The sequence below is a fragment of the Lytechinus variegatus genome, chromosome 4 (assembly GCF_018143015.1).
Source record: "Lytechinus variegatus isolate NC3 chromosome 4, Lvar_3.0, whole genome shotgun sequence".
NCBI lineage: Eukaryota > Metazoa > Echinodermata > Echinoidea > Temnopleuroida > Toxopneustidae > Lytechinus > Lytechinus variegatus.
Window position 1 is genome coordinate 15,718,036 of NC_054743.1, and position 22,669 is coordinate 15,740,704.

The window sequence follows — 22,669 nt, forward strand, 5'->3', positions numbered from 1 at the left end:
TATACTGTCGCCAACAGTGCCATCCCTTGCCTTGCCAGATCGGTGAGGTTTTAAAGTTTCATTTACACCTTTTTCTAGTTTTCTGTCGGTAAAGTATGCCAGATCTTGGTAAAGTGTTAGATGTTGACCTATAGAAATAGTAAATTAAAGTAGTGCAAAGTCTATATTTTCATGTTTCTAGTGGCAATTAACGGCCTGTATCCTGCGTGTGTGAATGTTTTCCATACGGCGGATCGACCGTACCCCGCCGGCGCGGGCGCGGGCCGGAAGGGCCGGGGCGAGGGGTATGATCAAGTGTGATGGGGTGAAGAGCAGTCACGATGTGTGGATTGTCGACTGAGCTTGTATTGTACTTGTAATTGCCCCGGGGACCCCGACACGTCTAGTTGTAGTGAAGTGAGATCGTGTTTTGTGAGGATTTGAGGCCTTTTAATATTCGTATTTTGTTGAGATTTTGGAGTAATTTCTGTTGCTGTTCTGTGTATTCTGAGGTAATAAAGATAAAAGGTCATGAATATTATGACCATGAACTTATGTGAAGACAGACAGAGATGATTGATAGACCGTATCGCAAATAGCGTGTGTCGCGTGGGGCATTGCAGAGGATCAAGGGATTGCGAAAGGGGGCAAACGGGGAATCGGCTTTCGGGAAGCCATACAACGCCATATGATTTGTGTAGTGTCACTCAGAATCCAGGCTTTTTTAAAAGTCAGGGGCCGATTGCACGAAAGGGTCTTTCCAAGGACTGTCTTTTGCCGTGTCGCCCATCTTTTATGATACGCTATAAGCGGGGTTTTTCTGAAATTTATGATAAAAAATAAGATTTGTTAGCTTCCTTTTAAATCAAATTTTATACAATTTCATTATATATCACATCATTTTATAAACAAACATTTTGTTTATTTCAACGGACGAATAAAATTTGTTTGTAGATGATTTATTTAAAATGCGTTTCACATAAAAAATGGGCGACACGAAAGACGGTCCTTGCAAAGATCCTTTCGTGCAATTGGCCCCTGATTTCTTCTTTTTAAAATTATTTTGGATACCATGCTTGAATGTGGGTTTATAGAACAATCTTTGTATCATGATTGCCCAGTGAAAGTATGAAGTTGAACTTAATACTCACTGTATTTTCGAAGTTTTCTAGGGCTAAACTTGGGAAGATTTTGTGGGAAAAGTGAGACGGTGATTGCGGGTCAATGCCGATCGACTTTAGAAAAGAGCACGTCGGCGATCCGAATCGAACAGCATATTTTTCCATTAAAGAATATTCATGAGAATCATAATGTAGACCACATTTATATTTCATCTCCATATAAATTTAGCTAGTTTTTGTTATTTTGGGGTAAATATATATAGTCCTGAAACCCAGGCTTTTGAGTTTGATCATACAAGCTCTGTTAAGGGGAGGGGGGGAGACAAATACATAAAAAACAAGCTAGTGTGTGTGTGTGTGTGTATATAAAATAATAGGCCTATGACATGCAGGATAAAGATTAAATAAATCCCTGAATTTAAAAAATCCCACCCTAGCTATGAAGGAGGAGATAAAGACCCTCAAGGCCTCAAGTCATCTATGGAAAAACTGGAATCAAGGATGGGGGCTTGTCAGACTAGGGCTGATGATATGGAACTATACAGCAGACAAAATAATGTGCATGGTTTTGGAGACCTGGAAGCACCAGATGAAGACACTGACGATCAGGTATCAAGACCGTGTCAAACCACCTTGGCTACAACATGACCAAGGCCAAGATCGACAGATCCCATCGTTCTGGAAAGGCCCGTTCTCCAAACAGCAAGCCCCGCCCGATATTAGTGAAACTACGTTCACACAGAAGTAAAATTGCGCTGCTGAAGAATCAGCGAAAGATGAAGGACAGGCTTCTCCATCCAAGAGGATTTGACTGGGGCAAATCACAAGATTCCAATGAAACTGGTGAAACACCCCAAAGTGGCTGCTGCCTGGTCAGCTGATGAAAGGGTTATTGCTGCCCTAAAAACCTCCCAAGATGGTGTCCAAGTTAAGAAGGTCTTTACATCTCTGCAACAAGTTACTGCCCTGTAAATTGTTTCTTGAGATCATCTTTACTGCATTACATGTACATGTATGTACATGTAGTTATTAACTGCTAATAATTTTTCTTAAAATCTCCCAGAGGGTAAACTCATTGTTTTCTCCTTGTATTACTTTTTTACCTTGAATAATCATTCATCACTTTTCTTGGTATTTTGTAAGACAAACTCAATGTTTGTTACTTTTGTGTGCTATATTTACCTGTCATTGTTGATGCTCCTTTATGTCTCTTTTTGTGTGTGTTTGCGTCTGGGTGTGTATGTGCATGTCTCTTTGAATGGCTACCCCAAGCTGTACTTTAGGTATTTGATGTATATTTTTTAAATTGATATTCCAAGATGTTTAAGGCTGCTGAAGTTGTACTTAGTATGTACATCTCTTCATCATGGATGATGATATAGATGACAAAGCTATTGTAGAGAATGAGTGTAATTAATTAATTGTAATGATTTTCTTTTTGAAGGTAATAGCAAACTTTCTCTCCTTCATGTAAATTTACGAAGTCTATTTAAAAACTTTGAAGATCTTGTCACTTTCTTATCCAGTGTGAAACACAATTTTTCTATTATTGGGATTTCAGAGACCTGGTTCAAACCATCTACAGATGTGAAATTATTTCATATCCCTGAATATTCTTTTGTTCAAGTTTGTTGACGAAATAAAAGAGGGGACGGTGTTGCTTGTTATATTAGAGAGGGTCTTGAATATACAATTAGCGATGATCTGTCGAAAGTACATGAATAACTTTGGGCTACGAATGTATATACAAAGACTTTGTTATGAATAATTAAGACTGTTGGTGGATGTGTATATCGGGCACCTGACAATGATGTGAGGTCATTTGTTTTTTACTTTGAACAGGACTTGCAAATTTCTTAGAGAAAATAATAATACTTATATTATGGGCGATTTTAATACTAATTTTGTTGATCTCCACATCATTTGACTTTTTTAGTCTTAAATTACAAAACCTACATGTACACATATTACCTCTTCTTCAACACTCATAGATAATATATTCACAAATTGTGTGCGAGATGCTTTTGAAAATGGGATTTTCTGCTCAGACTTGTCTGATCATATTCAGCATCAATAAAGAGCCGACTGTCATATCTGTCAAAACGAGTAGTGAGGTCTACAAGCGTTTGATTACAGATAAAAAGAGTTTTAGACAAGATCTCTTTATTTTTTATTGGTCATTTCTTTACACATTGACAAATGCAGATGAGTCTTATAATTATTTTTGTCTATCTTTTCTCGGTTGTATAAGATTCACTTCTCCATTGTTAAACTGAATAAGAAACGCAAAAGTAGAAAACCATGGATTACTAAGAGTCTCTTAAAATCTATTAATCATAAATATAAATTATATTGTACATACATTAAATGTAAAATGAGAGAAATAAAAAGAAGTAGCCTGCTTATAAGAATGCGTTGACAATTCTAGTTTGGAAAAGCAAAAAAAGATTATTACAACAATGTTTTTAAAAATACACAGGAAGGATGTTAGGAAAACTTGGACTCACATAAATGAACTGCTTGGAAGAGGGAAAAGGGATCTTATACCAGATGAAATGTATGAGGATGAGAAAAACAAGACAAAGAAGAACAAGGTGAAGAAAAAGAGGAGAAGAAAAGAGAGAATAAAGAAAGATGAAGAAACTACATTGAATACATTCACATGATCTCTATTTACTTTTATATTTAATATCATTATCAAGTTAGAATGCTTGTTTTACTTGCCTTGGATTGTCATGGTTTACAGTATGCAGGGCTCGAATTAAGAATTCAGAGAGGCAAAACAATTTTTTAAAAGGGCACTTGATGAAGGGGGAAGGTGGTACTCCTGTTAAGAAGGGGCATAAAGAGTGTCAATAGTAAAATGTACTTTTTAATAGGACACTTGCACTGGGTTATGACAGGCCACCACGGCCTCAAGTAAAAGGGGCTTGCAATTTCGGCCTTAATACCTTGGTCACATTTGTTCTAAGGCGCCGGCGGCCATACGGCGAGTAGAAAATAGCCGTTTTATTCATTTTTACTAAAACCACTATACATGTACGTGTAGCTGGTACAAATAAATTTTAAAACAGCTGTTTTCGACTCGCCGTACGGCCGCTGTAGAACAAATGTGACCAAGGTATTAGTCTGTAAATATTTAAAAGGGCATTGATGCCATACTGAGGGCATTAGAGGCTTTTGCTTTGGTTTGCTGTTGGTTTATTCGAGCCAGATTTAGGTGCTCTCTACGATTTTCTTTTGTTCCATATACACTACATGTACATGTAAGTCTTGACAATCATCTACCCAGTTTGTATCTGCCTTGATACTATTTTCATCAGGATAAGGTGTTCCATAAATAACGTCCTCTTTCATTTTGTTTAGTTCCAATTAGTTCCTGACCATGAATCCTCAGACATCAACCAACCAGTCAGTACCACCCTTGGTACCAATTACATCAGGTTCAGCTGTTCAAGGAAGCGGAGGAGGAGGTGTTCCCAAAGCAGCTGTACCTTGTAAAACACTTCAGGAAACCATCAAGGCCATTGAAACTCAGATAAATGTGAGTATACTACATACAAAATTATTTTTTTTCCATTTGCAATAGATGGATTTTGATCAAAATGAAGTGAACATATTTATAACTGAATATTACTTTCAGGTGAAATTATTTTTGACTATAAGTCATTTTGTATTAGAGTTTCTGACTGAAATAAAAATGAATGCTTCTGATTTAACATCCCAGTCGGTAGAGCGGAAGCTTCGGATTCCCGTGACCTGGGTTGAATTTCAATTTCAATTTCAATTTATTTCATTCATAAAAAAACACATAAATATACAGTAATGAACAAAAATATCAAAATAAGAATGTGGAGACAGCTTAGAAGAACCAAGTCTTATACAGTGCTGCCACCAAAATGCAAGCGCAAACACATTTTAAAAAGAACATTTTAACATAATAACTAGAAAATAAAGATGATAAATACAAATACAAATTATTAATATTCCAAGACAAACCCTGCACGATACTTGAACAAACGAAGCCTGATAATCTTATAAGTAATATTTTTGTTTAAATAATCGTTTGAAAGAATTGAGTGATACACTTAATTTAATGTCATCAGGTAATGCATTCCAAATTTTAGGACCCTTAAAGAATATAGAATTGATACCAATATTGGTTCTCTCAAATGGCAAGTGAAAATTTAATGGCTTTCGCATATTATACAAGTAAAAATCAGAATTCAATTTGAAAAATGTTGAAAGACTAGATGGTATGATTTTATTAAAAACTAAAAACATGAAAACTGCAATATTAAAGTCATTCATATCAAAAATATTCATTAACTTCAATTCTTTGAAAATTGGTTTAGAATGGGCAAGATAATTGGCATGAAAAACTATTCTTATGGCTTTCTTTTGTAAGAGAAATAATCTCATCATTGAATAATTTCTAGAATTGGCCCATACAATATTACAATAATTTAAATAAGGTGAGATTATAGCATTGTAAATCATCAATAAAATTTTACGTGGAAAATGCCTCAACCTATAAAGTACGCCAATGCATTTTGAAACTTTGTTACAAACTTGATTGATATGCTCATGCCATAACAGTTTATTATCCACAATCACCCCAAGAAAATTGATAGATGTAGCAACATTTATTTTAGCACAATTCATTTCAATAATAATGTTATTGTAATCAATTTTCTTATTGGTGAATATCATACATTGAGTTTTATTTACATTTAAAATCAATTTATTTACAACAAGCCACTGAGATAGTTTGCACAACTCATGATTGAAGTTAACCATTAAATTATTAATATTTGCGTCAGACATAAAAACACTTGTATCATCAGCATACAAGATAAAATGTAATTTCTCAGAAATATTGCATACATCATTTATGTAAATAAGAAATAATAAAGGTCCCAGGATGGACCCCTGAGGCACTCCACATCCTACTGTATCTAATTCAGATTTAACATTATTAATAAAAACATATTGTTTACGATTAAATAAATAACTTTCAAATAAATCTAAGAGTACACCACGAATACCATAATTTTGTAACTTATTTAAAAGAATATTATGATCTAAAGTGTCAAATGCCTTACTCAAATCCAAAAACAACCCAAATAATATTTCTTTATAATTAAAAGCAGTTGACACTTTACAAACTAAATCAGCTAATGCAGAGGATGTGGAGTGCCCGGGACGGAATCCATACTGGGATTTAACAATAATGTTATATTTATCCAGAAAATATAAGAGTCGATTGTATATACATTTTTCAAGTATTTTTGAGAAAACAGGTAACACAGATATAGGTCTATAATTTGAGACATTAGCAGGAGATCCATTTTTAAAAACCGGAACAACTTTGCCAATCTTTAATTGATCCGGAAAAACACCAACAGATAAAACAGAGTTAAATATATTGCACAGAGGATAGCAGATAATATGTATAACTTTTTTAACAATTGAAATATTTATTTCATCAAAACCTGCACTAGACTGATTGTCAAAGCTAGAAGTGATTTTTATTATTTCACCGGGGGTGATTGGGTTAAAAAATGCAGTATGAATATTACGTTTTAAGTACTGTGTAAAATTATTGCCAGAGGTATTGCACTGTATATTATTAGTTAATGAGGAGCCAATCTCAATAAAATATTTATTAAATGTTTGTGCTTTTATGAAATCGTCAGTGATAATTTCCTCATTAACACTGATATTTTCAATATTGTTTTCTTTTCTTTTATTACCCATAGCTTTGTTAATAATTTTCCAAGTTCTTTTTAAGTTTGTCTTTACTTCAAAAAATTGATTTTCAAAATATTCCCTTTTAACACGTTTTATTTCACTATTAACTTTATTACGGAAGGATTTATACGTCCGTTCTCTATACTCAGTTGGATTTCTAATATATTTTTTATATAATAGAAACCTTTTATGACACATTTTGCGCAAGTCTAGATTAAACCATGGCTTATCTTTCCTAGATTTATTTTTCATTTCGACCTTTGGAAAACATTCATTATAGACTTGCATAAATTGATGCAAAAAATTATTATAACTAATATTTGGATCCTCATCAACTGTGTGCCAGACGACATTTTCCAATTTATTTGTGAAATCAAGAATATTATGATCATTAACGACACGTTTAGTTAATTTGATTTTTTTATTAGGTATAATAACCTTTGAGTGTATACAAAATATGGGGAAATGGTCGCTAACATCAGCAAGGAAAATTCCACATGACACATCATTTAAATCATTAGTGAAGATATTGTCAATCAATGTTACAGATTGATCCGTAACTCTGGTTGGATAATGAATAGTGGGATAAACAGACTTTGTCATAAAAGCATCCAAAAAATCATTAACATTTGAGCAAGAATCGGCATTATACAAATTAAGATTGAAATCTCCAATAAAATATAATAATTTGTTTTCGCTATTTACATTTTCTAAAAGAATATTCAAGGATTCGATAAAATTAGGAAATGATGAATTTGGAGGTCTATAGATAACATTAAATAAAATATTCTTTGGGCAAGACTTTATTTCTATGCAAATACATTCAATAGATTCAGAAAAAATATTGTATTCATTTCTATGTACAAAGTTAAAATCATTTCGAATAAAAGCTCCCACACCACCCCCTCTACGTCCTGTGCGGGAAAGACCTATAAATGAATAACCATCAATTTTGTAGTCAGAATCATTTTGTTTAAGCCAAGTTTCGGTGATACCAATAGCACAAAAGTCTAAATCAATGCAATTTAAAAATGCTGTTAAACCATCAATGTTTTTCTTTAAACTTCTACTATTTATATGCAAACATGAAAATCTATTTTTGAAATTAAGAAAAGACTCGCGATCTTTTAGACATGTATTGAATTCCTTTGGCAAATAATAGTTTTGATTGGGGCCATTAAAATAATCACTACCATCAATTGGAGACAACAAATCATTGATCCTTGATAAATCAATATCTTGTAAACATTGTTGATAAGAAATGTAGTCAGGCATGTAAGTTAAAAAACATAAGAAACAACAAAACAAACAATAAATATAAATGAGTTAACACATATACAATTACCAATATAATTGGGAGGTAAAAAGCAACCGAAACCAAACCAAACCACCGGGGATCTGTTCAAAATATTGTTTTGTCTAGAACAATTTATATCAAAATGTTTAAGTATATTTGAATAAATACAATTGAAGAGTCAATACGAGTTAAAAACAAACAAGTAATCAAACAAAAAACTCAGTCTCATTCAGCAAGAAGCAATCAGATTACAGTTTGTTCAGATCACTTTGTCTTCTAATAAGTTGTCTGTCAAGTTTTCCGCCCTCATTTTTGACGATGGCGAAGACACGACCATCAGATGTCCAGGAAGACGTGACTTTTGGGTGGCGAGAGGTCTGAGTTAGAAGATCGGCATTCTTCTTCGTCAAGTCTTCGACTACCACCACGCCGGACCCTTTCAGCCTTCTCCGATGTTTCATCATCTGTTGCTTTGATTTGAAAGATGTGAACTTGACGATGATGGCAGGAGACTTCGAGCTACTGTGCGATTCGTCCCTAGAAGTCTGACGATTCGGGAGTCGGTGGGAACGGTCGATGTCGACGGCTTTCATCTGGACGCCAATCCTCTTCGCGACATCAATCACAACAGCATCGGTGTCCTCCTCGGGTTTCACCTTTACTCCGAGAATGCGTATGTTGTTTCGACGTGAGTATTGCTCGATGTGATCCAGCCTGATTGAGAGTTCGTTCACCTTATCTGCACTGACTTCAACCTTGGATTTGACGTCATGGAGCTCGTGAAGTTTGACGTCGATCGCCACTTCAAGATCGTGGAGAGCAGCGATCTTTTCATCCAGGGCAACACGCAAACGAGACTCCATTTTCAGAAGATCATCGCTGATTTTTTGCCGCTCAGTCGCCATGGCTGAAGCCACAGCCTTTTGAACTATCATCTCAAGATGATCTGGGCTAAGAGCTCGGTCAGTGTTTGACGACTTTCCGGGTGGTGTGAACGAGCGTTTCTTATTTGAAAACCCCGTTGTTACTGGGGAAACTGGCTGGGCTGAGTCCGATTTAACTCTAAATCGGGTATTGTGTCTTTTCACAGCATCGGTAGACATAATGAATGAGTTACGTAACGACACAAGTAAAACGTTGAACAGCTCTCAAACAGACTAGTACAAATTGAGTCACATAAAAACGTCAATGTGGGACTAAAAAGGCAAGTAGACTCTCTGTATTACAAACTACAGAGAAGGTACAAACTGACTCACCAATATAAATTCACAATAATGCAAGTTCTCCCGGTGGTTAGGAACAGATATCAACACATATATTAGTCCATTTTAAGATCCACAGATGGATAGTCCAATAAAAATCAAACGATGCAGTAAAAAAGAGATAAGAGAAACCGTACCGTACTAGTCATGATACCAGTACTATAACCATCATTCCTACTTTGTGCACTAGTGCCCTTTGGTAAGACATTTATCCTCATTACCAAGTCCATCAGAGGACCTTAAGCAATCAGGCAAAAAATCACCATTATTTACTATCAACCAAGTTCCTTTATTAAGGGATACAAATACACTATTATTTAGGTTACATTTCCTTGGCCTGTATTGGAAATGCCTCTCAAATATTCCCTTACAGTTCATCGAAGAAGAAAACCCAAGCATACATGTACATTTCCCATTTGATATGTATTTGTTAGAAAAACAAAAGAAAATTATTTGAAAAATAACTGGATTTGTACCAATATGTATAATACAAAATACATTTTACACAGTTTGTTCATGAAGACTAATTTTTGGACAAGACTTTTTTTCTTCTAAAAAAAGGAGAAGAAAGTATGAATTTCGTTTATGCCTTGTATTCTAATGTAACACTTCCATGTTAACAGTTTTATGTTCTTTGATAATTCTTTTGTAAGATTATGGAGAAGATTGGTCAGCTTTCATCAAAGCAAGAAGGTGACTTGACTAAGCTTCGTGAACTACATCAGAAGGCTCTGCAGGAACAAGAGAGGGTAAGGAGTTGACATGATTTTCTTCAAAATTACTTAGTTTTCAAATTAAATAAAAGTCACAAGAAAACAAGGAAAAAGAAAATGCAGTACTAAGCATGAAAGTCTAGTTGATATTGATGTATTCATACATTAATATCAACTGGAATCTTCCACTATTGTTTTTACATACATGGAATGACATTCTCACATCATCCAGTTAGAAATCTATTCCATTTAAAGTACTTCCATTTAACTAGGTACATGTATCTTGTGAATTCTAAATATAACTGATATATTTGTAATATGTCCATACATGTTTATGCATAACCTAAAGATATTTATTTCTCCCTATACTTGATAGTCATTGAGACTTTCTCTAATTTCTCAATATATACATTATGTTCTTAATTCTTACATTGTGCCGTGTGCTCTCTGCAGAATTGTGTATTTTATTATTATTGTTACAGTATTGGATTGCCTATTTATTCCAGTCTACTGATTTGTTTTGCTTTCGAGATCTTTGTTTTCAATCTCAAAAGTTGATTGGAAGGTATTATTTTGTTTTATTATCAGTAATGAATGTAAAAAGGGAGTAGCCTAGATAGGCCAATGACTTTTTGTTACTCCCTCACATCCCATTCATTACTTTGTTTTTTTCTTGTTGTCTAAATTGTACAACTGTCATTGTTTTTTTACTCTATTAGATTAATCCACTATGTATTGTACCTTGTTTTTAAAGCGATGTGGAATGAATGAATTTGAATTAAATTTTTAGCTCCGAGTTGAGAAGATGCATGGTAATATGGCCCCAATTCATCAGCAACCCAACTCGGCTACACAGGCAATCAAGTCAATAGCATCCAGCAGCAACAACAACAGCAATGTCCAGGTTTGTACTTCTTTCCACAATAAGGAGTCTTTTCTGTTGACATTTCCATGTAAATAAGTCAGAGCATTATGAAAACAGTAATTCTGTATGGATAGCGGATGTGTTTCAATCATTTAGTGGTCACATTATACAATCTTTTTTGACAAATAGAAAAAAAACTGTTTTTGGATATAGATAGTATCAAATTATTGATCTTTTAGCTTTCGACTTTGGTAATCTTGCTGTAAAAGGAAGGCTGTTTACTATTGCCTGTCTGACACAATGCAAAACTTGCATTTTGGATCACATTCGTCCTCACAATGTTATGACCTAGTTCATAACCTCCTCTTTATTGTGACCTATCTGCTTCCTTACATGGAGTTCATTGCAAGATGTTTGTGTGTTAGGGGGCTGATAGTATGTCAGGGGGGTAGGGTATGCTGCTCTTGAGATCCTCTCTGCCCCTTGGAACGTCTTGCCAGCACTATGCAGATAAATGACAACAAAAATGTATATAACCATGAACTCTCTCGCAGAATGTTCACAAGGAATCATGCATTTCCTTTAAATCATAATCCAGCTTTGTGCCAGTGGTAGTCACAATACATCTCTCACTAATCACAGCATTCCTAATCCAGCAGATGCGTAGTTGAGAGTAACTTGAGGAAAAATTCCTCCCCCGTTTTTTTTTTCAGCTTGGTGCGAGTAGTAGCAGTAGTAGCAGCTCCCATTCACTGCAGCATTCGTCATCTAGTATACGTGATACGCCTAGAGAATCACCCATCTCAATGTCCATAGGAGCCGGTGGGGATACAGGAGATTCATCCAAGGTAAAGATATCTTATTGGTATTATAATTGTGGTAATGTATGAATCCCTTTGTCAAAGATGTCTCCTACACAGATTTATTGGTTTAATAGTGGTTCTTCTCATGGCAGAGTGGAACTTAAAGTTAACACCCAAACCCTTGTGTAAAAATAATAGTAGTAACATTTATACAGCACTCAATGTTTCTAAGCACTTTAAATTGTAATCATTATTACACTGATCTTTGGATCCTTGCATGCCTGTAGAGAATTTATGCCCTTTCTCCACTCCCTTGGGAGCATTCCAGCAAGACTTAATCACTAGGCATACTTCATAGGCTTTTACATCCTACAGGGTACCCATTTGACTGGGTGGATAAAAATGCAATTTTCTCAGAAAATTGAAAAATGCTTTAACCCTAAATCTCCCAGGGTATTTTGATTCTTGTCATTCCCAGGGGGGGGCATTATGGCCCCCCTTAAGATCAGCTGTGGATTGCGCGATCACAATAAAAATTTGCATGATGGTAGAGAATGACGTAATTTACTCAGTTGCATTGGTAAATTTCACTGAATTCATATATTTTTATGAATTAATTATGCTAATTTATTCATATAATCATAATTTTGCTCTAAGTAAATAGATTTCAGTCATGAACTATTTAAAAAATGTGAATTAATGGACTTTATGTTACGTGCCTTCTGGGGTAGTTGATTGATGTCACAAATTAAAAATGATTAATAACTTTCATATTCTTTGATGGATTCTTTTTCAAACCTTTACCGAAGTATCAGGTCTCTCTAATTCTTCTACTTTTATGAAAACACCTTTATCGTGAGGGTGAATGGAATCTTGTTTTTGTTATGATTACTGCTACCAGTTGTGAAGAATGAAATTTAATGACCTACATATTTTTTATTGAGGTTTATTTCTTGTAATCTTCTTGTAGATTCTGAACAAGAAGAAGATCCAAGATCTTGTGAGAGAGGTTGATCCAAACACACAGCTTGATGAAGATGTTGAAGAGGTTAGTTAGCTCATACACATCTACTACTCTATCTCGCAAGATCATTGCATAGGTCTAAAATTTATCCAAGTCATCTAATGCCATGGACTGATGATTGGCTTCAGTTTCCCTCTAAGTGGTTTTGAAATTTGTTTATGCCCTTTTTCATTATTCCCATTTGTGTTGAATATAAATAGTTGCCTTGCCCTTAACCCTATCTAGGCCGGGGTATTTTGCGAGTTAATATGGCCGCGGGGGGCCTCCCAGGCCCCCCTTAAGATCTCGGCCGTGGACCGCGCGAGCGCGACGAAAATTGGCACGCGGGTTGCCTAGGACATAATCTACAAGATCGTTAGTAATTTTTTTCATGCGAATTGCAATTAAGTGATTATGCTAATTTATGCGTAATTAGTATGCGAAATCATTCTTTTTCCTCTAACTCCCTAAATAAAGCTCCAAATGTACTAATTTTTGGTATAGAAACTCTTTGTGGTGTTCTTAGCAAGTGTACATGAAAAAAATGCGATATCAAATCATTTTCTTATGTATTATAATTGTTTTTTTTGCAATTTCTTATGTATTTCTTTGTTTTTTGACCTTTTGTTTTTCATTGTTTTTTCAATGATATTTGTTGGGGACTCTTCTGTGATCATAAAAAGCATAAAATAAATACATTTAGACCAACAAAACTAAAAATAATGAATTTATGAATATTGGTTGAAAACACAATTTGCTTTGACTTTGTACACGAAATCACATTTTTGAGCAATTTTTGGTCTGACATGCACTTACATAATGTTGCGTAATTACGGAACCACGTACCCGGGTGACGCAAAATTGGTCTCAAAAGTTGCGCAAGACTTGAAAGTAAAAAGTCAGTGAGCGGCGAGGTCAAAAAATTTTGCGCTGCGAAAATATCTCGCGATTCGTTGAGGGGGGCCTCCGAGGCCCCCCCGGCCTAGATAGGGTTAAAATAACGAAAATCGGCCTGATCATGAGTCCATTTCGTTAATTGTTCATTCTGTTGCTGGACCTTGCCCAAGAAATTTTTGTAGCAGATTTGTGAAGAACCATCCTGGTCTGAAAATCAATTATTGTAAATGTCTGTCTTGGTTGACTTAGAGTGTTAGCTTAAATTACAGCATTAGCATGAATATGTTGAGCTTCAAACAATATGGATTGCTTAGGTAGAAGGTGTTAAACCCCATTGATCTTAGATTAAATTGATACATACCTCAAAGAGAACAAAGTTTTCTTAATTCAACAAACTTTAAAAGTCGGTAATGTCTCAAGTTGATGGGTAGATTTAACTGTATTTTACAAAATAATTTCTTTCTTCAGAAATTAGGGTATAGTCTTCATTGAGCAATTTTAGTATGTGTCTATTTGTGTAACTGATAATTGATTTTCAGTGAACATGCATATATCATTTTTTTCTATTTTATTTATTTAATAAATATTCATTAAGAAAATAGTGATTTTAGTTTATTATTTTTTAGTGTGTTCGATTTTGAGAATAACTACGATAGAGCAATGTAAGTACAGTATATGCAATGATATTTTAGCAAATTAACATGTTATATACCCCTTCATAATGCCTACTTGACAATGACAGATAAAGGATGTTCCCTCTCATTACAATGCTAATCTTATTTTCCAGATGTTGCTTCAAATAGCTGACGATTTCATAGAGAATATAGTGACTGCAGGCTGTCAGTTGGCCAAACATAGAAAGTCTTCAACCCTTGAAGTCAAAGATATCCTTATGCATCTAGGTGAGTCATGGTGCTTACATATAGTCCACTGTGTGGGTTGCAATGTAACTTAAAAACAGTAATGCTGTGATATAGTGTGAGTGGTTGAGGTTGTTCCCCAGTGAAGTGAAAGTAAATTGTATCCTGGAATTTCACCGAGAAGTTACCAAAAATAATAATAATATAAATACCCAATTTTTTAAAGCGCTTTTCCCAGAATGGCCCAAGGCGCGTTACAGCATATTATTACCCCGGTCATTGGATTCATTTCAATCTAGCACGAAAAGTGCACAATTTCCACTCCCTGGGGAGCATTCCTTGCATTCGTCGCAGCCACATTATAGCGCTGGCAAAATCAAACATACAATATCTTTCGCATCCTACCGGGTACCCATTTGGCAGAAAAAGAATGACAATATGGATATAACTAATTTTGATTTTTTTTTTCTCAAAATGAACTTGGGTCATTCTTACATTTTTTTTCTTATTTTTTTATTGCTATTTGCTGCCTCTACATGGTGAAACCTTGTAATGAAGGATAATTTTGTGACTAACTTCAATTACACAATGATAATTTGGTTTTACTTTCTACTTTCCTTGATATTCAATAAAATTTCATAAGTCCTTGACAATTGATATTTTATGAGGAAGCTCTCCATCAGTTATTAACTGACAACTTTAAGTCAAATCTCTTCTGATCATGGGAATCATTTAGATTTGAAGAGAAATTTAATTTTGAAGTGGTGAATGGCATGTGTTTTTCATAATCTGGGGGGTGTTTCACAACGATTAAGTGTGATTTATTAGTTGCACTTCAATTTGAATTGTATTCTGTGTATAATGTATCACCGCATTGGTCAGATCATCCATACAGGACGCGCACTACCGCATATCCGTCAATCAGGTTGAGATTTAAATAATGCGTGCTCATTGGTGTTTAAGCTTGACTCAAAGTCACACTTAAATCTTTGTGAAACACCCCCTGGGATGTGTGATTCTTAAAGAAATACATCTGACTAAAATTCACAGTTGTGTGTGGAATACAACACACAGCTCCATTGATCAGATTATGCTCAGGGCATGAGCACCAACATGTCTTCATCAGTGAGAGTATGTGTCGAATATCGTGTGTGCATCGGTATTTTAGCATGAATTATATGAAGGCACACTTAACTCTTTGTGTAACACTCTAATAGGTCTATAAACTTGTTTCGACTTAAGGGCATTTCTGTAAAATGATCCAACCTTTTTTATGCTTCCAACTCCCATTTTTCTCAAGTCTTACTTCACTTCATAAGCTGATGAAGTCATGGTAATTTGAGAACATTACAGATTGTCAAAAGATTAAAAACATCAGAGACAGAAAATTTTATGAAGGTCCCACATATACAATGTAGGGGGTCGGAAGTACATATTTTCTGGAATTGCACTTAAGTGAATATTTGACTAATAGAATGTTCACTCATGCAATATTTTGTGTATTTTTCACACAGAGAGGAATTGGAACATGTGGATACCAGGCTACGCACCAGACGAAGCACCCAAAGCTCACAAGAGACCCGCATCTACAGAGGCGCATAAACAAAGAATGGCTCTTATACGAAAAACACTCAAGAAATAAACAACATTGGAATATGTTACTGTTGATTTATGAACTTTGGTGAGAGAAAATACCTGCAGAAAAGACAGCACCATTCAGATACGTGTACATAGGTGATTATGTATCGTCAGAAGAATAGGCCTTTTATGTTGGATGTGGATATCATGGCAGGGACCAGTGGAAGTGTCTGAATCACACGAGAGACCAGCATCGACAGAGGCACATCAACAAAAGGTGGCTCATATACAGAAAACAATCATATAAACATTAACATTGGAAGATGTTGCATTCAAAATATGTTCTGTGGTAAAAGACATAACCTTTCAGATACATGTATGTATATGATTATATACATGTATGTGAAAATTGATTTAGGAAGGGTCTTATCCATGGCATGCAGATATATCAGGCTATTTGCCATAGGAAGTTTCTACATGTAAATTTCACAAAAGACACTGGCGACCGAGGCTTATATAAAAAAAGATGGCTCTCTTATGAAAAACACTAGCTATATTTGAACATATTCCTTTTAAAATATGGTGAAAGACTGTATTTCAGATACTATATAGACCAAGCCTTTCAGATATTAGAGAGTTTTTGCACAGTGGCGCAGAATGAATCCTACAGCCTAGCAAATGCATTGAAAATGTAACTCAAATCACAATGAAGTCTTTGCTGAGGGTCAGTGAATTGAGAGAGATGTTTCGTCTGACCTTGGACAAACATCATATTTGCCATTTTCCATCAGCTCAAAAACATTGGACGAAACTGCTTTTCCAATTCACCGACACTTGACAAAGATTTCATTGTCGATTGACTTGCATTTTCACTGCATTTGCTGCATTGAAGGATTAATTTTGAGCCGCTGTGCGAAAACTGCTTTTTCTATAGTGAAAGCAATGCCTTTGAGATCCGTGGACATACATGATGATGTATGTGGTGATTGTCAGTCAATGGGACTTCTCTATAGCAATTTGTGTTTATATCTTCTAAAGCAGGGGTTCTCAAACTTTTTCTTTTAAGGGCCAGATGAGACTCCAAGTAAACCTGAAAGGGCCAAAGCGCAAAGACCCTTGCGGTCGGGGACCTAGATGGTCTCTTGTGCAATCCGGCCCTTATTTTGGGAGCATTTAATGCAAAAAATTTATAACGGTTTCGTATGGAGCGCAGGCAAAATTAGAAAAGATTTCAAAATACAGCGAGAGTCAATATTAATGATAATAAAATTGTAGTACTTTGTTAAAAGGAATCTAGATTGTACCTATACATACCTGGTATTGGGGAGACAGATAATGTCTTGAAGTATCAATATTTTTTGCAGTCTAAGTTGACTGAAAAATAGAGCATGTCTGTTGTAGACTCTAATAAGGGTGTCAGTCTCGTAGTCATTTTCAATATGGGAAAAGTGACAGTGTCTGTCAGCAACAAGTTGCTTCAACCTTGGCACAAATGGTGTAATTGCCAGACGAATGCACTGGTGCAAATGTTCACTGGTCAAGCAGGGGCCGTGTTTTTGAAAAACCATGTACAAAACCTAAAACATACTACATGATTATGATTTTTTTGCATGGCCAGCCCCCCCACCTTTTGGAAACCATTTCACGGCCCCTGTTAAGGTACTTCGGTATGAGTTGGTTCTTAAAAATGTTCATTGTAGAAAATGCGCTTTTGCACCTGTATGTAGATCCCAACATGGTGAGAACAGCGCTGGTCATCTAATAAGAAAGTAGATCGAACAGATAGAAAAGACTCCACTAAACTTTGTTTAAAAGTCAGATTTAATTTGACTGCCATTACGGTTAGGTCTACATGGATACACAATGTAATCATATTGAGCTATGTTTCATATTGTGATTTAAAAGGGATTGAAAATTCCGGTTAGGGCTACATAGATACAAAATGTAATCTCTTACCCTTTTTACACATGCTAAAATTTTCTTAACCCCGTACTATAGGTGGGGCTAAATTGCCATTTAGCCCCACCTATAGTACGGGGTTAAGCTTAGCCCACTTTCTTTTTACACAGCATTTTGCAAAGTGGGCTAACCCCACCTTTCGTATGGGATTATTTGGCCCTGCAAAAAGCAGGGTTATCCCAGCAATTGCGGTGCTAAGAGCGATAGTACGGGGTTAAGATCGCTAGTGTGAAACGAAAGTGGGCTAACCTTAACCCTGTAGGTGGGGCTAAATGGCAATTTAGCCCCACCTATAGTACGGGTTAAGCAATGTTAGTGTGTATAAAAAGTGAAGTACTTGTACTACGAATGATCGACAAATGTATTTAAAGCATGAGCTACCACTAGTCCGGGGTTAGCGAGTTTCGTGTGTGAAAAGCAAGTATTCCTTATCCGGGGCTAGCAATAACAATTGTGTGAAAAGGGGAAAAAAAATAGTACGGGGTGAAGGATAGTACGGGGTTAGCGATAGTCCGGGGCTAAGAAAACCCTGTGTAAAAAGGGTAATATTGAGCTATGTTTCATATTGTGACTTACAAGTGATTTTTAAAAACCCAGCAGAGTCTCGCGGGTGGATTGAGAAGCTCCGCGGGCCGTAGTTTGAGAACCCCTGCTCTTAAGGGATCACCCAATATGCTTTTCACACCGCATTTCCTTAACCCCATACTATCTTTTTTGGTTTCACACAGTCTTTCATAACCCCATACTTATTGCTTGGCCAGGGTTAATGCCCAGCTCATGAATATTGATGATTTTGCCACACAGAGCGTGGTTATCGTGCAATTTCGACTTCTGTGATTGGCAATGCTTAGCCCCACTTTTCCTTAGCCCAGTTTCATTTCACACTGCATCTCTTAAAACCTCAATTGTGGTGCTAGCGCCTCAATAACAAAATGGCATTAGACCACTTGGAAATAAACCATATGAGGTACCATCATTTCCAGTTTTGAAGAAAACATTGCACCTACTACATGTATCATAGAAATTCAAGATGTGTTTCAAGATCATGTTAATCAAGTTGTTTTGTACCTGCTAAAATATAAATGGAAGAATTTGTAATATTTGTTTTGTAAATAAATTGTACAAAAATATTAATGGTTGCTTTTTGTATTTATTTTTACTTGTTGGAATTAAATTTTATTTAATAGAAAGGATTGCTGCCACAGCTAAGTAAATGTGAAAATAGAATTAGCATTTCTTTCCTTATGGTATAAAAATCTGTCAAATGGCATGTCACTATTCATTCCGATTCCAAGTCTTGCTGACGTAATACTCCTCAAGCTTGAGGGTGCAAGGCGCCAACTTTGAATTTTAGCAGTTGAAAAACTGGATTGTTAGATGAAACTCTAGTCTTATTCATATACTAGTAACTCATCCTTTACAAAGTAACTTTTAACCCTATCCAAAACGAAAGGAATAGTAAAGTGAGAGGAAGGAAAAAGAGAGGATATGCCATGAAACTTCTTAAAGAAATCTCTTCATTTTTCTCTCATCTCTGAACATCCTCAATTCTATTTAGTTTTCATTTACATCATCTACATTTACTAAACGGCACAATCCAACCTATATCATTTGTGAATTACAGAAATTTTTAACATCAAAGGCCCCGTAACACAAAGATAAGCTATTTGACTTGTTCCCAGATTCCCAGTCAGTATACTGGAAATTTCCTAATTTGACGTCTGAAAACCATCCAACCAAAGTGAATACTCCTTTGCATGCCAGATTGCTACTTAAAGCTTGTGTATAGTTTTGGTAAATCCACCAAAATGCACCTATCACTATTCCAATTCATTGCTAGCTAATATGAATGGATAGGCACTATAACAGTTATGACGTGGAGGACTTTGAAACAGAGGGTCGTGGGTTCGAATCCCAGCCATGGCTTAATTTCCTTCAGCAAGAAATTTATCCACATTTTGCTGCACTCGACCCAGGTGAGGTGAATGGGTACCCGGTAGGATTTTTCCTTGAACGCTTTAGCGCCTATTAATATGGCGGCTCAGCTACAGCCGGGGTAATAATATGATATCAATTATCAAAGCGCAGTAGAGTACATGCACATAGTAGCTGCGCTATATAAATGGACCTATTATTATTATTATATGAAATGAAAATGTGTTTTACAGGATAAATTTTGCGATTTTACATGGAAATTTAACTTGATCGGGTCACCCGATCAAATTGAAATATCTGTGTGTTTTTGTATTTCAATTAAATCCTATTCCAAATCATGGAATGGGCTGAAACTTTCAAGATATGTTCTTTGTAACTTTTCGATATCTAATCACTAAATTTATAAGATAAGTGCTTGAATGCCCATTTTTTAAATTTAAAACAAGCATCGCCGAGAGAGGGCGCTATATATCCAAGATTTGAATATTTGAAATTTTCTCAGAGAAGTGCAGTTGGAAAAATATATAACGGTCTCTACGCTCCAGTAAGACTGTCATATTAGATGATATTCGATTATCAATCACATTATTGACCCTTTACCAAAGCTGTACACAGGCTTTAATAACTCCCATGTTTTTGGTTTTCATGAGATTAGGACAAGTCCATGCATCCCAACAAAAACTTGATTTGAATAAAAAGAGAAAAATTCAACAAGTATAACACTGAAAATTTCATCAAAATCGGATGTAAAATAAGAAAGTTATGGCATTTTAAAGTTTCGCTTATTTAAAAAAAATTGTTATATGAACGAGCCAGTTACATCCAAATGAGTGAGTTGATGACATCACCCACTCACTATTTCTTTTGTATTTTATTATATGAAATATGAAGTATTTTTATTTTCTCGTCATTGTCATGTGAAATGAAGTTTCATTCCTCCCTGAACACGTGGAATTCCATTATTTTAACATTTTGTGTTTCAGGCAAGGAGGTCCTAATCGTCAAATTCGTAAAAATTGAAATATTGTATAATTCAAACAATAAAGAACAAAAGAAATAGTGAGTGACATCATCGACTCTCAACTGGCTCGTTCATATAACTATTTTGTTGAAAATAAACGAAACTTTGAAATGTCATAACTTTCTTATTTTACATCCGATTTTGATGAAATTTTCAGCATTGTGCTTGTCTGATTTTTCTCTATTGATTCAAATCAACATTTTTCTGAGGTGGACTTGACCTTTAAGGAGCACTTCATTGTTCTGGGAATACAATGAGGTGGTACAACCAACTCAAATGTAGTGAATATTTCTATAGCGTGCAAGCGAGATTTGTTTACACTTGCTGTTGGGAAGGTTCCTGTACCAAAGAGTGAATTCTTTTACATTAGTCCACATTGCAATATACATGTACGTATAATGACCGTGAAAAGCTATATTTGTCTCATATCAACTCTCTCTCATAATGTACACCTTGCTAGTAGAATTGGGTCTTCTGAAAGTTCCTTGACATTTGCTCCAGCGATTTGTTCTGCTGTAAATTCCACACACTAACAGAATGACCAAATTCAACACTGGATTGAACACTGCCCTATCCCAACATAAAACCATATAGCACCCTAACCTATATCTTTGATGAAATAAAGACCGAATCAATTGTCGCATCTCCTTTTCGAGTAACATAAAGTGTGACCAAGACAAAATTGATGAACGTCGAAACCAAAACAGATATTTTTGCCTTGCTCAATATTTAGAATAATTACAAGGTGACATTTGCTCATGCGACATCAGCTGTGTCGATCCATTTTTCAGATGGGGGGGGGGGGGGCAAAACCATGAATCAACTTTCCAAAGGCGCTCGATCACACAAAACAAACTCACACACACACACATAGGCCTGACTTATGAGAAAGAGACACATATCTCACCAACAAATGAATGCGAGCGTGAACTGAAATTTCTTAGTATAATGACCTGAAAACAGGAAAAGGACTGCTTGTAGTAACTCATGAGGATACATGTATCACTACACAGATAATGTCAAGTGCCGAGAGCAAGCTGAATTTTTTTTATATTGACCTGAAACCTTGATATTCTAAGCATTTTTGGTACCAATGATTAAGATGGGTATATAGATGCGAGTGCGAAGCGCGAGCTGAAAATTTTGATAATTCGATCTGAAAAAAAATGACAGCTTAATGGACATTTTTAATGAAGAATAAGATGTATATCCAACAAAAGATTATTGCAAATTTAAGCAGGAGTTTTTTTAGGTTTGGAACTGAAAACGGCACATTCTATTCACCTATTATTGTATTGCACTATTGAATTGAAAGTTTTTAAAGGTAATTTTTCTTCCGCATATATACATTACATGTGCGGATATAAATCCATAACTCTTAAATTTGACACTTTTTATTCCAATATTCTTACTAAATGATGGAATCGTATGATCTGTATGTTGTATTCCTTTCCCTTCCTTGCAACTCTTTTCTTCCTGTTGTTTGTCTTTCTCTATCCATATTTCTCCCTCTCTTTTTTATCTATGCCTCTTCCTCTCTTTCTTCGAAATGTTGCAATTGTAAATACTACTGCTTTTTTCTTAATGTACAATTCGGTAAATGATAATGGACCACTATACCA

At 35.4% G+C, this 22,669-nt stretch overlaps 1 protein-coding gene across 2 annotated transcripts; it reads left to right on the forward strand.

The window, feature by feature from the left end:
- Nucleotides 1–11: 11 nt before the first annotated feature.
- On the forward strand, nt 12–16,211 carry LOC121413490 (transcription initiation factor TFIID subunit 12-like). 2 transcript variants are annotated; one of them, XM_041606312.1, is made up of 8 exons: nt 12–42; nt 4,467–4,644; nt 10,067–10,162; nt 10,917–11,030; nt 11,705–11,839; nt 12,765–12,842; nt 14,482–14,596; nt 16,069–16,211. In XM_041606312.1, the coding sequence occupies exons 2-8, from the start codon at nt 4,486–4,488 to the stop codon at nt 16,194–16,196; spliced, it is 825 nt and encodes a 274-aa protein (XP_041462246.1). In that variant the 5' UTR covers nt 12–42; nt 4,467–4,485; the 3' UTR covers nt 16,197–16,211. The 2 variants fall into 2 exon arrangements, with proteins under 2 accessions (XP_041462246.1, XP_041462245.1); XM_041606311.1 differs by lacking the exon at nt 12–42 and adding an exon at nt 3,609–3,694.
- Nucleotides 16,212–22,669: the final 6,458 nt, after the last annotated feature.